This window comes from Hemiscyllium ocellatum, chromosome 3 (assembly GCF_020745735.1).
Source record: "Hemiscyllium ocellatum isolate sHemOce1 chromosome 3, sHemOce1.pat.X.cur, whole genome shotgun sequence".
NCBI classification, from domain to species: domain Eukaryota; kingdom Metazoa; phylum Chordata; class Chondrichthyes; order Orectolobiformes; family Hemiscylliidae; genus Hemiscyllium; species Hemiscyllium ocellatum.
Window position 1 is genome coordinate 144508580 of NC_083403.1, and position 15211 is coordinate 144523790.

The window sequence follows — 15211 nt, forward strand, 5'->3', positions numbered from 1 at the left end:
TGGTGGGATCTTGGAGGGTACGGGCTATTGTATGAAAGTGTGGTATGGGTTGCCATGAGTTGGATTGGGTGGAGCATGGGGGTGGAGGTGAGTGCTAGATGACCTACTATTTAACAAAACAACTGGGATGAAATACCAGAGAACTAAGGTAGGTCTATTAAACAGATATTTGGCACCCCCTGTGGTCATGTACAATCTACACTGAGGGGTGTCAGCACTCTGACTCTATTTGCATCCACTTCCCATCCCGAGAATGAAAACCCAACCATTCAGGTAGGTCTCTCCCAAGGTGGGAGATTTTCTGATTCCCCCAACTGAACCTGGAATACAATTCTGAGCATGCTCTTATGATAATGGTAAAAACGGACTTTCAATATTCAACTTCCATCATCTGATTCTTAATACCAACTCTGATAGTTTTTAAACAAATACAAATATCAATATAAAATGGTTGATGTGATCACCTGAGCATTGACTGAGGCACGCTTTGTGAAACTCGTCAGCATTGCGGTTATTATTTCATTCAAAGGCAGTGAATCAGGAAGTTGATTCAGGGTCAAGAAATTTGCATCTTATTTAATGCACACTTGCAAGTTCACGTGCTGGGAGATGAAATATTATCTGTGGAGTATTCAGCTTGGAAGAAACAATGAGCGGACTCAGGAATACACAAAATGGACCTAAAGCTGCTTAGGGCAGCACAGCAGAGCATGAAAATGAAATATGAATTTATAGCAACAAAGTTGGAAGCCTCTTTCTCCCTGTCTCCCCCAACCTCAATGTCTATGTCCAATGAACAACAACCATTTCCAAAAGCTCAAGCGTATGTACAAACTTTTACCGTTACTGTAGAAACAAGACAACAGCTCAACAGCGAGGGCTGAGGTCATCCTCAACAACTCCAGTACTTAAAGAACTTTAAACAGCAATGTTAAAAATCACACAACTCCAGGTTATAGTCCAACAGGTTTAATTGGAAGCACTAGTTTTTGGAGCAACGCTCCTACTACCACCTGATGAAGGAGCATCGTTCTGAAAGCTAGTGCTTCCAATTAAACCTGTTGAACTATAACCTGGTGTTGTGTGATTTTTAACTTTGGACACCCCAATCCAACACCGGCATCTCCAAATCATAAACAGCAATTACCCTTTTACTTCCTGTCTGTAGTAGGGTACGTTTTCCCACCAACCACTCCCAGCCCCCACCTCTACAATTTAAACTTACGATCTGTGTTTGGGTTTGTTTGTCAGTTGGGGGTTAAGTATATAATAAAATTCCACTTTATTTCACTCAAGAAAACTATTTTGTTTTGATATAGTTAGTCAGGTTTTAGTTGAAGTATAATTACTGTGTGCTAAAACAGAATTAATATTTGTTGCGTCTGGCCAACAGGAAGTTGAAAAGGAAGGAGTCTATTCCCCTTCCTTGCCTGGTGGAAACAAGGTGCAAAATTAGTGAAAGTGAGAGGACAAGGCGATATGACTGTAACAAAAGCATAATGGGCCCTTCACTTCATTAATAGAAATTACAACAAACACAGGAAGTTATACAGAAACTTTATAGAATATTGATTAGACCTCAGCAGGAGTAGATTGTCTAATTTTGGGCACCACACTTTAGGAAACATAGAAAGTTCTTGGAGTTAGTGCAGAAACGATTTACTAAAATGATACCAATGATGATAAAACTGGAAATGTGTGGATTCTGCTCGATGCGTTGAGTTTGGTTTAGTCCATAGACAATGAAGAGAAAGACCTAAGAATGAATCCATTAGTTACACTAAATAAGTTCTTGCAGAACAACATCCATTTTGGCAAAGGTTTTAGTGAAATCAGATAAAAGCAGCTGAAACTATCCTCTTTAAAGCTGAGAAGGTAAAGAGGAGATTTAATAGAGATGTTCAAAATCACAGAGTAATAAAGATCAACTCTTCCAGTGGCTGGACTTAAAGATGTAAGACTCTCCATAACGCTCCATAAAGATAACTTTATCTCCCATACAATGAGCTGCTTTAGTCCAGAATATCTACCTGAAAGAGTATGGGAGTAGAGTCAATAGTAACATTCAAAAGAGAATGCTTCAATGCAAAAAAGGAAAAATATGGCAGTTGTAGTGAAAGGAGAGGTTTTAGAAGGTCTAGCAGAGAACTGCACAGATATTATGGCTCAAGTGTGTCGCATATTTTACAGACTGTGTTTCACGGCAGCAACTGTACTTTCAGGTTTTACATTGAACTAAAATTTTAATTTTTCAGTAAAGTTATTTTTTTCAAGCAAACATCCAGGTAAGTACAATGAATAATTAGAATTACTTCAAAACTCTTCTCTTAACCCACCTGCCTGAGCATTACATTCAAATATTACTGTGAATATGAGAACGAGGTTTCAGAGCACATTACTATGAGGAGAAAATAGGCAGCAAGAGGAGAGGGAGAACTTGTAGACTGAAGTAGGGCAGAGTCAGATGAGGAATTAAAGAGGCAAATCTTTAGCTTGAGAAAGCCAAACAACAGAAGACATGAGGCAAAAGGATGAAGGAAAGCAGCTCCATTACTCAGGGAGACAGTGGCTACAGCAGTCACATACAGTGAAGCAAAGACAACAAAGGATAAACCTGTCACTGAGAAATACAAGTATCAAGCAGTAAAGGACCAGGAAGGAGTCACTGAACTGCAATGGGTGAAGCCATGGAGGCAACTGAAGACAAGGATAAAGTTCTCGATGTCGATTTTTAAAGATGATGGGTGGGATCTACTGCTGCAAGGCAGCCAATGGCAGTCAATGGGTTTTGCTTGGTTAAGGGTTGAAGGATGAAAATAATCAAGCGTTACGGTGATAAAAGTATTGGTTAAGGTTCTGAAGCAACAGGGATAGAGTATGGGAGTTGTCAATAGACCGTCGTGGCACTAAAACATAGAGAAGTGGTGGTTCTCTTCACAGGCTGATGTGCAAAACGAAATTAAAAAATAAATTGAGGTCAACGCTGAGACTGCTCAATCAGTTGAGTTCGGTTCAGTATGCAGACAATAAAGAGAAAAGTTTAAGGGTGAATTCATTGGTTAATATTAAATAAATCTTTGCAGAACATTTTTGGCAAAGGTTTTGGTGAAATCATATAAAAGAAGTGGCATAATGGATTGTCAAAGAGAGATCACTGTGGAGGGCAGAACAATGCTCAATGTTCAAAGCAATACAACAGCTGCAGAGGAATGAAAAGGGACAGTGAGGGCGTCTGTTGTCACAGTGTGACCTGGACTGAGCAGAAAGCTGTTGCTGTGTGTGTATGGTTGTATGACTCAACCTGATTTTGAATATGCAAATTTAGTCTACACTTGAGAAATTGACTGTTTTTTTCTCATGAGTGTGAAATTCATGTGATTACATTGTTCTTCCACTCAGGGAAGTAGTGGTCACTATTTCACAGAAACAATTATTTACAAACAAATTGTAAAAGCACTCACCTGATCTCCTTGAGTCCTTCACGCTGGATGACCTGTAGGATCTCCTTGTGGCTCATTGGTGTGTTTGGGTACTTCTCCAGTACCTGATAAAGATGTACAGCAATGTCAGCTTCAACTGTGTATCCCTGGCTGGTAATCACACTTAAAGGGTGTATCCAGCACATATCAAAATAACCCAAAAGCTAATTTAGAAATATTCCACTTCAATTACTATGGTAAGACTTTTTAAAAATATGACATTGTTTACCGATGAAACATGATTAATATTATAGGTAATGTGTTTCTTGGAAGTTTAATTTAAATTTGTGTAGTTAATGAAAACTGTCTATCAATCAAACTTAGTAAGAAAAACATGTTTAATGCATATCAGAGGCATCTACTTATCTATAAAACTGTATCCTTTATACACCATATTCAAAAATCCAACAGTTCGGGCAGAGTCACAGGGATCATTTTTGCAGAATTGAGAAAAAAACATTGCAAACACACTAAGACAAAAGACTCACTCGCAATTGTATCTTGATTGAAAATGCTAAATACCTAACATGGATATAATCTTCCTTATTCTTTTAAAGAATCTCAAAGATCACACGAAATAAGCGATTTTGTCTTCGTGCAGAATGTAAATCAGGTTGTGTACCTATGAACCTGACTACCTATCGCAAGAATGTGAATTTTCACATTTTGAGTCCAGAGTCCACTGATAAGTGCTTTGAAGTTCACTCCTGATACAACACACACCCTTTGTCTTCACAATGGCACTGAAAATGTCGAATAAGCAAGCAGTTTTGGAACTAATGCCAGGGAGAGATCTGAGTGCGGCACAGAGAAACTTTACGACTTGTCCCTGGGAGTTAGAAAGAACGTCATTCAGCCAAAACGTTTCTCCTCAGGCTGTTTCCTATTTAAAATCGAATTATTTATTTGATGAATTTGAACTCAAAGCCTTTTTTTAAATTTGAAGGATTCAAGCTTGAACCTATCAACAGTAGGTTGGCAACCATGAATAAAGTAATAACTCTCAAATAGCTGTTAAAAACTATTCAGTGGATGTGCATTGTCTGTCAGTCACTGGCATGTTACTGAACATAGATCCTGAAAAAAGGAACAGCTATGAGTTCGGAGACAAATTCATGTCGATTTGTTTCTCTCTCTCAGCTATGGAACTCTCCCTCAGAAGAAGGTGATTAATGTTGCAGCAAATGTACTTAGACAATGAAATTTATGTTTATGGGTAATTAGGGATGTGGAATTTGAAGTCAATAACACATCAGCCATGGTCTGATTAAATAGTGCAGCAGGATCCAAGCAGCTGAATGGCCTATTCCTGCTCTTACTTCACAGCTTCATGTACCTGTGGGAAGCCTTAAAAAGTCAATCCTGAAAACTAAAAGAAAAATCTACCTTGCCCATGATTTTTCGAACTAAAAAACAGTTTCAGTTTTTTTGAAGTGATATGAAAGAAAATAAACTTATTCAGAAATAAGAAGCAAACTTCGAAGCTCACTTTCAAGGTTAAACTTTGCTGCTGATGAGAGAAGAGAATGATAGAAGCACCTAATTCACAGAGACAGAATGTGCAAGGTGTAACTACTCAAAAATAAATCAATTCTCCAAACACCCCTTCTCGAACACCAACAAATCATAATGTGGAGGAGCCGGTGTTGGACTGGGGTAGACAAGGTCAGAAGTCACATGATGAGTAAAAAGTGAGGTCTGCAGATGCTGGAGATCAGAGCTGAAAATGTGTTGCTGGTTAAAGCGCAGCAGGTCAGGCAGCATCCAAGGAACAGGAAATTCAACGTTTCGGGCCAGAGCCCTTCATCAGGAATGAGGCAAATGAAGGGCTCTGGCCCGAAACGTCGAATTTCCTGTTCCTTGGATGCTGCCTAACCTGCTGTGCTTTAACCAGCAACACATTTTCCGCTCAGAAGTCACATGACACCAAGTTATAGTCCACCAGGATTATTTGAAATCACAAGCTTCCGAAGCTCAACTCCTTCCCTCTACTTCACCTGATGTAGGAGCAGCACTCCAACAGCTTGTGATGTCATGTGACATCTGACCAACAGGTCATAAACATTATTGCAAACTCAAATAACAACAATCAACATTTCTTTATCAGTTATCAACTTGTCATGTGACGGAAGACAGAATAACTTCAGTGAATTATAAACCAGTCTGCTCAACATCAATGATAGGAAATTTCATGAAATCCCTCCTAAAGCAGTAAATAAAAGAATATCTAGAAATTTTGAAAGTGAATAATTACCAACCATTTTAAAAGGGAACATCTTGTTTTACCAACCTAGAGTCCTAAGGTCATACAGCACAGAAGAGGCCTTTCAGCCCATCAAGTCTGTGCCAACCTATTTACACTCGTTCCACTTTTCAGCAACTAGTCCATAGGCTTGAATGTAATTCCATTTTTAATGCTCATTCAAGACCTTTTTAAAGGTTGTGAGGTTTTCCACCTCTACTACCCTCCTAATGGGTTCTTTTGTCGGGAAAAGTGCAATTTGAGACTTTCAATACATGACCATCACCAAGAAACCCAACTCAGAAGAGATTTTATACCCTAAATATAGTGCGAATGCATCACTGTTGACGATAGGGAGTGGTTGAAGCAAATAGTATTGATACATTTCAGGGAAATTGAGATGTGTGTTTGAAGGTGGAGGATATAGAGGCTTAGGTTGAGATAAGGAAGATGGGTGGATGATGATGTGCAGCATAAATATCAGCTTGGACTTGTTGGACAGGCTGTCCAGTTCCTGTGCCATACATCTTGTGTACTCGTACATATATAAATCTTATGTAATTGTACATATATAAATATGTCCAATTTATGTATTTGACTTACTGTCACCTCTTTTCTTAAGAAAATCGCAGCTGCAGACTATTCTTAGAATGTTTTCAGAATATTAAAATACAAATATCACACATATAACTATCAGTCATGAAGAAAAGGACCTCATCAAGTTAAATCAATAGAACAACATTAATGAGCCAGAAGTAGCAATTCTCCAGCCACCATGTCTCAGTGGTAAACCTGCTTTACTATACAGTGTATGATCTGTAAACGGCCTTGTTTTTAATGTAAAATGCATGAATCAAAAACTGCTCAGATATTAACTACATCCAGGACAAAGCAACATGCTTAATTGGCATCACATCCACTCCCTCCACCACCGACACTCAGTAACAGCAGTGTGTACTATCTACAAGATGCATTGAAGAAATTCACCAAAGATCCTCAGACACCACCTTCCAAACCCACAACCATGTCCATCCAGAAGGACAAGAGCAGCAAATACATGTGAATATTATCCTCTGCAAGTCACTCACTGTCCTGACTTGGAAATATATCGCTGTTCCTTCAGTGTTGCTGGCTTATATTCCTGGAATTCCCTCCCTAAGGTCTGCTCGTTGGATGCTGCCTGAACTGCTGTGCTCTTCCAGCACCACTGATCCAGAATTGTGGGTCCACCCACAGCAGATGGACTGCAGCAGTTCAAGAAGGCAGCTCACCACCACCTTCTCAAGGGGCAATTAGGTACAGCAATAATTACTGGTCCAGCCATTAATGCTCACATCCCATGAGTGAACTTTTAAAAAATGCTTTGCCAACCACCTCTCCTCTGATATTCAGTTTTGAGAAGACTGCCTTAATTCCAATTTTAACTCATGGAGTTGGAACCAGTGCACTCCTTCCAATGGCTTCTCTTCCCATTCCTCCCCTGACACTTTGTTACGAGTCAAAACAAACCAACCTCTGTTTGTGAGCGAGGGCTAGAATTCTCACAGTATACCTGTAGGACTATTAATACCTTACTGGCAAACATTTATTTTGCAAAATTTGAATACATAATATCACGTTTAACTGAAAATAAAAAATGCTGGAGATCACAACAGGTCAGGCAGTATCCATGGAGAGAGAGCAGGCTCAAGTCGAGTCTGCATGACTCTTCATGAACATTCTCAGCTATGAACTTGGGAGATGATAGAAACTTATTGAACTTTTAACCTTTTGGATTTGTTTTGCTGTTACTTTCTCCAATTATATGCATTTCTAAATAAATTCATGAGCTAGAAAGGGTAACTTAAAACCATTTTATTTACAGTCTCACGAGATTAGGTTAAATAGAACCTAAGTTTTCCCAAGTTCAATCAATAATTTACATTTTCACATTTGCTTTTTATGGGCTAGCAATATCTTCAAATGGACAATGATATTAACATTGAGTGCAAATTCAAACTGCATTAACTATACGATTAGTTACAATACATTTGTCTTATGTTCTTTTTATGCAATACTCCATCATGATCAGTTTAATAAAGCTCTAAATCAGCAGAGAATGTTTTTATAAATACCAGGTAAATGACTATCCAAGAGTCAGTCCGTTAATCTTGCTGTTACGTTCAATATTAAATTCAAATACCTTTGAAATTTAAATTATTTGGAAGTAACACTGGCCTTACACAATGATAAAACAGCACACAATAGAACTCACTGTACAAGAGAAGGCCATTAAATATTTCTTCTAAACTTACTCCAAGAAGTTCATAAAGTCATTGAATAGATTATAATATCAACTAGAAAATCAATTCTTACAGTCTTCACCCCCTGCTCAGAATGAATAATTGATAAGGATGTTTGCAAGAGGATTGGCTTTGGAAAGCTGAATTCAAATAGTATTATGACATATTTAGGAAAAACAACACCGAAATGTTGAGATTTCTCAACCTATTTCTTCTTGCATTAGCAATAAATGGATGAGTGTATCATAATAAGGGGCACCTCCATGACTGGCAGAATGGAACAGCCACTTAATGGATAATGACAGTTGACAAATAAATAAAACCTCCATATTTTGGTCTGCCAAAGATAGTAAGCAATTTTCAACAATTTTCAAATGAGAACAAGTATTATAAATAAATTAATATTGTTCAGTTTGATTTTGAACTGTTAAGTTATTTCAAACAAGAGGAAATTGTTCTTAGCAGACAGTGCAATAAAGCAATGTTTCATGCAAGGTTTTGATCTCAAAAATCTGAGAAGTAATTGATTGCAGATCACCGTTCCCTTGAAGTTCTGTTTTCAGTCTGGCTGCCTGTTGTGATTGACAAATGGTCATGTACACCGAGATCTTTAAGGGAAAGTTGCTTGTGAATGGTCTGTTTGTTCCCCACACACCATATTCCTGTCTGCTGCATAGCCACATACCCAGCTGAGAAAAAACCCTGGTGTAAATTCTGCAAACCCCATAATCCAAAGAATAAATAAACACAACCACAAAAGAATCAAATTATGTTTGATTTACATATAGTAAAGGTTCACAGTAAGTCATAATGACATTTCTAGAAATGACCAGCTGAGAAATATCATGGTGACCTGGCTGGTGACTGTGGAAAAAAATCAATTGCAGAAATTGCAAAAATAAATTGATGGAATGTTTCACAAAATTATTCAAAAAACACGCACATATTGAATTAACCATCATTCCGAGTTCATGTTAATTGCACTCATTTGCTGACCTGCGAGGGATTGTTAAAATTACTGTATTTTTATAGGCAACAGGACATTAAAAAACTTTCCAAATTATAGTTCTGTACTGTTTTGAAATGGCTATTCATATACTGTATTCACTTTAAACTGTCACTCAAGCCAGAAGATAAAGAGCTTGTAAAACATGATGGACAGTTTGGAAAGGAAACAGCTCCATATGATATTCAACCATTTGTTGTAACTAACAGAAAAAGATTGATTATCACTGGCAAGCACATTTCACAAATCATCTCATGAAATACATCATTCTTCACCAGTCATTAGCAATGCATCCAATTCCATTCTACCAGATTACCCTCCCTGATATCCTGCGGCTCCCCTGACCCCAGGCCCTGCCTCTTCCAACCTCACCTTCAGCATAAATACCCCATTTTCCTCTTTGCTATCTGAAATGTTAACTCTCTCTCCACAGATGCTGCCTGACCTGCTGAGCTCAGCCAGTAATTTCTGGTTTTGTTTCCCATTCCAATCTCTGAGATGGAACAGGAAGCCAATAAGATCACATTTGGTATTTGATTATATCCTCATTATGACAAAAGGCATTTACTATAATTAAGTGTCTACGTGACAAAGTGAATTAATTTCAGTTAATTAACAAATTCTTCACCTCATTGGACATAATGCAGTACATGGATAAATTAGCACAAAGGAGAAAGTGAGGTCTGCAGATGCTAAATTAACACAAAGGTTACAATGCAGTATATAGTAAGGTGAATAGTTGGCAGTTGCTCAAGTTTACTGTTTAGATTTGAGGAGATAAATTACTGAAATATAACATGCCTCATTTATAAGTGGACGGGTGTCGTCTTATTTTGAAACTACAGTTTGGATATAGTGTTCACTTCAAGGAACAGCCAATAGATGAAACTTTAGGAAGGATTAGGACAGACATGCAGCGCATGTCTTATTAAAAGCAGTCTTTACAATATTGTGAGTTTAGTTATTGCAGCTTTCACACAAACTTCATATTTGGTGAAGAACTTCACAAGGCATTTTTTTCAATTATTAAAAAGCTGATTAGTGAATCAGAGAATTGCTACAGAACAGGAGGGGGCTGATTGTTCCATCGAACCTGTACTAGCTCACCGTACAAGCAATTTATCTTGGGTCCTTGCGTTCTCCCTGTACTTCTGAACATTCTTCAGTTTCAGATAACCATCTCATTAATTTCTGAATATCACAATCATTCCAGATCCTAAACTAAGTGAAAAGCCATCTAAACATGTCACCATGGCTTCTTTTGCATCTCATATTCTTGATCCTACACCCAATGGGGTGTAAACACCGTCTGGATCTCTCAAGATTCTGAAAATCTCATTCCATTCTCCTTTCAATCTTCTCCTACAAAAATAACTTGGATAGAGCAAGCCTGGGACCATTCACAGGGACTATTCTCTGCAAAATCTATATTGATCAATTAATTAATTCAACTTAAAGGCTACATTCTGCCTCAGCTAATGTTTAATTAATGGCAGAGGCTTTGCCAAGTCGTAAAACCTGGCAATGTTAGTGATGAGGACGGGTGTTGGGAAAGCTGGGTGTGCGTGGAGCTCCTTGAAGGGTTTCCTAGCTTATTGGAGACTCTTCCACACATGTTCATCCCCACCTATTTAATCCCATCTGCCCGCATGCATCTGGCCTCCCCTCCCAGCTCCCAGGACTACCTGAGCTCCTCTCTGTGTTGGAACTGCCGATAACAACAGCAGCCGTGAGTACACCTGCCTCTGAGGGAGGGGTGAAAATCCCAGCATTAAAATGCCTTACTTCCATGGTCAGAGCAAGACAATCAATGATGCTGTCACCATGGAGAAATAAAGTCTGCAGAAAGTTATAACTCCAGAGTAAATGAGGCAGTGATCACGAGCAATAATCAAACAATCACAAATCTACATTCCTCAGGTGAGAAATAATGTAATACAATTGAGGCAACCAGTGCAGCTGTTATTATTACCACAGACTATACACTTTTATTACCAGCTGAAGGTTCAAGCTTGATTCCAGTCCTTGAGCACATAACATTAGCAGAATGCACAATAAGTGTAACATTGTCTTACACAGAATGTACAGCACAGGAACAGCCCTTCGGCCCACCACGTCTGTGCTGGCTGTGTTGCCATTCTAAACTAACCCCCATCTGTCTGCACATGGTCCATATTCCTGTATTCTCTGCCTGTTCATATGTCTGTCATATCTGCTTCTACCATCTCCCCTGGCGCCGTGTTCCTTTGTGTAAAAATGTGTCTCTCACATTTCCTTTAAACTTTCCCCTCTCACCTTAAACCTATGCCCCCTAGTATTTCACATTTCCATCCTGGGGAAAAGACTCTGACTATCCACCCTATTCAAGTCTCACAGAATTTTACAAACTTCTGTCAGGCCACTCCTCAGCCTCAGATGGTCTCACAAAAACAATCCAAGTTTGTCTAACCTCTCATTAGAGCTAATCCACTCCAGTCCAGGCAACATCCCAGTAAACCTCTTTTGCATCCTTTACAAAGCCTCCCCATTCTTCTGGTAGCATGGCAACCAAACTGCACACAATACTCTAAATGTGGCCTAACTAAAGTTTTACACAACTGCAACATGACTTGCCAACTTCTATAATCAATGCCACAACCAACAGAGGCATGTATGTGATATGCCTTGTTCACTTGTGCTACCTCTTTCAGGGAGCTATGGAGTTGCATCCCAAGATCCCTCTGTATATCAATGCTCTAAGGGTCCTGTCATTTACTGTATACTTTCCTTTTGCATTTGACCTCCCAAAGGAAGATCACATTTGTTGTATTCAAGATGAAATGTTCATACTTGTCTCTGACTATCTGTTCAGAATAACTTGCAACGTGAGGACTATCACAATTCACCAATCTAACTTTAAAATTTTTATTAAAAATAGATTTTATTTGCTGTTTATAAGACTTCAGCATTAAATCAAGCAACATGACATCAGGAAAGATACTTCAAAGCTCACTCCTTGAATGTGAAGTCCATTGTAGCAGCTGCGAGCACCAAGCAAGTTCTTTCTTGCTTTTACATTCCAAGCATACTCTCAGTTAGTCGCATGCTGTTAAATATTACCCTACAAAGCCTCAAAAGGGAGACCAGCTTTAAAGGAATAAATTAGGCCTGAAACAATATGCATGCAAGCAAGAACGTAGAGTTTACAATCAGGAGAGTTGGCTGTGGAGATGGTGTGATGGGAGCCTAGTTTCTGCTGAAGAACCAGGGGATAGACTTACAGAGGAAAGCAGTAATGACGCATCCTGTTGTGGGAGTCTGAGAAACTACGTCAATACAAACTCAACTCCTTCAGTTTGAATGCGTCCCATGGATATTCAGACTCGATGCTTTTTGAAGCACAATGATCCAAGTACTATTATTGAAAGATTTACTGAACTACAAGAATTATAAATACAAAATGAATGAGCCCATTCTTACATGACAACTCAAAAATCCACATCTCTCTAAATTTGAAATGGTGATTTTAAAATATCAGGAATTGTTAGCTTGAAAGAATTTACCATTGATTGGGGAACACAAGGTTTCCTGCATTTGAAACTCATTACGATTGGTCATCTCATTATCCAAAAGTTAACAGAGGGGCTGAGAAGGGAAAGGGAATTCTGAAATTGTAGAATGGGAGTTACAGAACAACACTCATTGGAACTGCAGATAAGAGCCCAACATCGTTAATGGCAGGGAATCAAAACCAAGGTTTCAATTTTGGTAAATGTCTGAGGCCAGCAAATATCCCAGTAGCAATAATGATAAAATAAATCAATAATGAAGCTAAGTACATTTTTAATAGCCTTGTAATTATTTAAAGTACAGTCAAATGTAAAACACAATAATCTATGAAGAATCAATCTTCATAAGACAATTGGAGTGCAGTGAGAGGATGGTCCAGCTCCGCTAGATCCTACGGGATAGCTCCTGGCACGGTCTAAATCAGAAACCCTTTCTAAGTTGAGGAAAGATCGTGTTAGGTCACCATTTGGAAAATGAATTGGGAAGCAGCACCAGACCAGAAATAAGTTTGAAGATATTAGTGTGCCAATGTTAGTCCCTCATATTCATTCCAGATAGTAGTTGTTCTATAAAATCCTCTCAATGTGGAAAGGGGCCATTCAGCCCATCAAGTTCTGTATCAACTTCCAGCATCCTACCGAGACCTAGTCCACCCACCCCATCCCCAAAACCCTCCATTTCCCTTGTCTAATCCACTGAGCCCCTTTCTATTCATTAACAAATTGAGGGCATCATTGGCTCTGCCATCATTATTGCTCATCCCTAACTGCCCAGAACATTGCTGTGGGTCTGGAGTCACCTCTAGACCAGACCAGGTAAGGATGATAGTTTCCTTCCATAACAGCCATTAGTGAACCAGATGGGTTTTTTCCAACAATCGACAATGGATTCATGCTCATCATTAGGCTCTTCATTCCAAATTTTGTTTCTTTACATTAAATTCAAATTCCACCAACTGCTGTGGTGGGATACATAGAACATAGAACATAGAACAATACAGCACAGAACAGGCCCTTCGGCCCACGATGTTGTGCCGAACATCTATCCTAGATTAAGCACCCATCCATGTACCTATCCAACTGCCGCTTAAAGATCGCCAATGATTCTGACTCTACCACTCCCACGGGCAGCGCATTCCATGCCCCCACCACTCTCTGGGTAAAGAACCCACCCCTGATCTCCCCTATACTTCCACCCTTCACCTTAAATTTATGTCCCCTTGTAACACTCTGTTGTACCCGGGGAAAAAGTTTCTGACTGTCTACTCTATCTATTCCTCTGATCATCTTATAAACCTCTATCAAGTCACCCCTCATCCTTCGCCGTTTCAACGAGAAAAGGCCGAGAACTCTCAACCTATCCTCGTACGACCTATTCTCCATTCCAGGCAACATCCTGGTAAATCTCCTCTGCACCCTCTCCAAAGCTTCCACATCTTTCCTAAAGTGAGGCGACCAGAACTGCACACAGTACTCCAAATGTGGCCTTACCAAGGTCCTGTACAGCTGCAACATCACCTCACGACTCTTGAATTCAATCCCTCTGCTAATGAACGCTAATACACCATAGGCCTTCTTACAAGCTCTATCCACCTGAGTGGCAACTTTCAAAGATCTATGTACATAGACCCAAGATCCCTCTGTTCCTCCACCTGACTAGGAACCCTACCGTTAACCCTGTATTCCGCATTCTTATTTGTTCTTCCAAAATGGACAACCTCACACTTGGCAGGGTTGAACTCCATCTGCCACTCCTCAGCCCAGCTCTGCATCATATCTAAGTCCTTTTGCAGCTGACAACAGCCCTCCTCACTGTCCACAACTCCACCAATCTTCGTATCATCTGCAAATTTACTGACCCACCCTTCGACTCCCTCATCCAAGTCATTAATAAAAATTACAAACAGCAAAGGACCCAGAACTGATCCCTGCGGAACTCCACTTGTAACTGGGCTCCAGGCTGAATATTTACCATCTACCACCACTCTCTGACTTCGACCGGTTAGCCAGTTTTCTATCCAATTGGCCAAATTTCCCTCTATCCCATGCCTCCTGACTTTCCGCATAAGCCTACCATGGGGAACCTTATCAAATGCCTTACTAAAATCCATGTACACTACATCCACTGCTCTACCCTCATCCACATGCTTGGTCACCTCCTCAAAGAAATCAATAAGACTTGTAAGGCAAGACCTACCCTTCACAAATCCATGCTGGCTGTCCCTAATCAAGCAGTGTCTTTCCAGATACTCATAAATCCTATCCCTCAGTACCCTTTCCATTACTTTGCCTACCACAGAAGTAAGACTAACTGGCCTGTAATTCCCGGGGTTATCCCTATTCCCTTTTTTGAACAGGGGCACAACATTCGCTATTCTCCAGTCCCCTGGTACCACCCCCGTTGACAGTGAAGACGAAAAGATCATTGCCAACGGTACTGCAATTTCCTCTCTTGCTTCCCACATAATCCTAGGATATATCCCGTCAGGCCCGGGGGACTTGTCTATCCTCAAGTTGTTCAAAATGTCCAACACATCTTCCTTCCTAACAAGTATCTCTTCTAGCTTACCAGTCCGTTTCACACTCTCCTCTTCAACAATACGGTCCCTCTCGTTCTTAAATACTGAAGAAAAGTACTCATTCAAGACCTCTCC

At 39.6% G+C, this 15211-nt stretch overlaps 1 protein-coding gene across 2 annotated transcripts in view; it reads right to left on the reverse strand.

Annotated features, from left to right (window-relative positions):
- Window positions 1-15211, reverse strand: part of LOC132835003 (putative Polycomb group protein ASXL2) — a 310992-nt gene that overhangs the window by 157986 nt on the left and 137795 nt on the right. Inside the window, exon 2 of one of the 2 annotated variants that reach the window (XM_060854233.1) lies at window positions 3462-3544. In XM_060854233.1, the coding sequence (XP_060710216.1) occupies window positions 3462-3544 (83 nt within the window). Of the gene's footprint in view, window positions 1-3461; window positions 3545-15211 lie in introns of those variants that run through there. The other variant, XM_060854277.1, reaches the window with a different exon arrangement.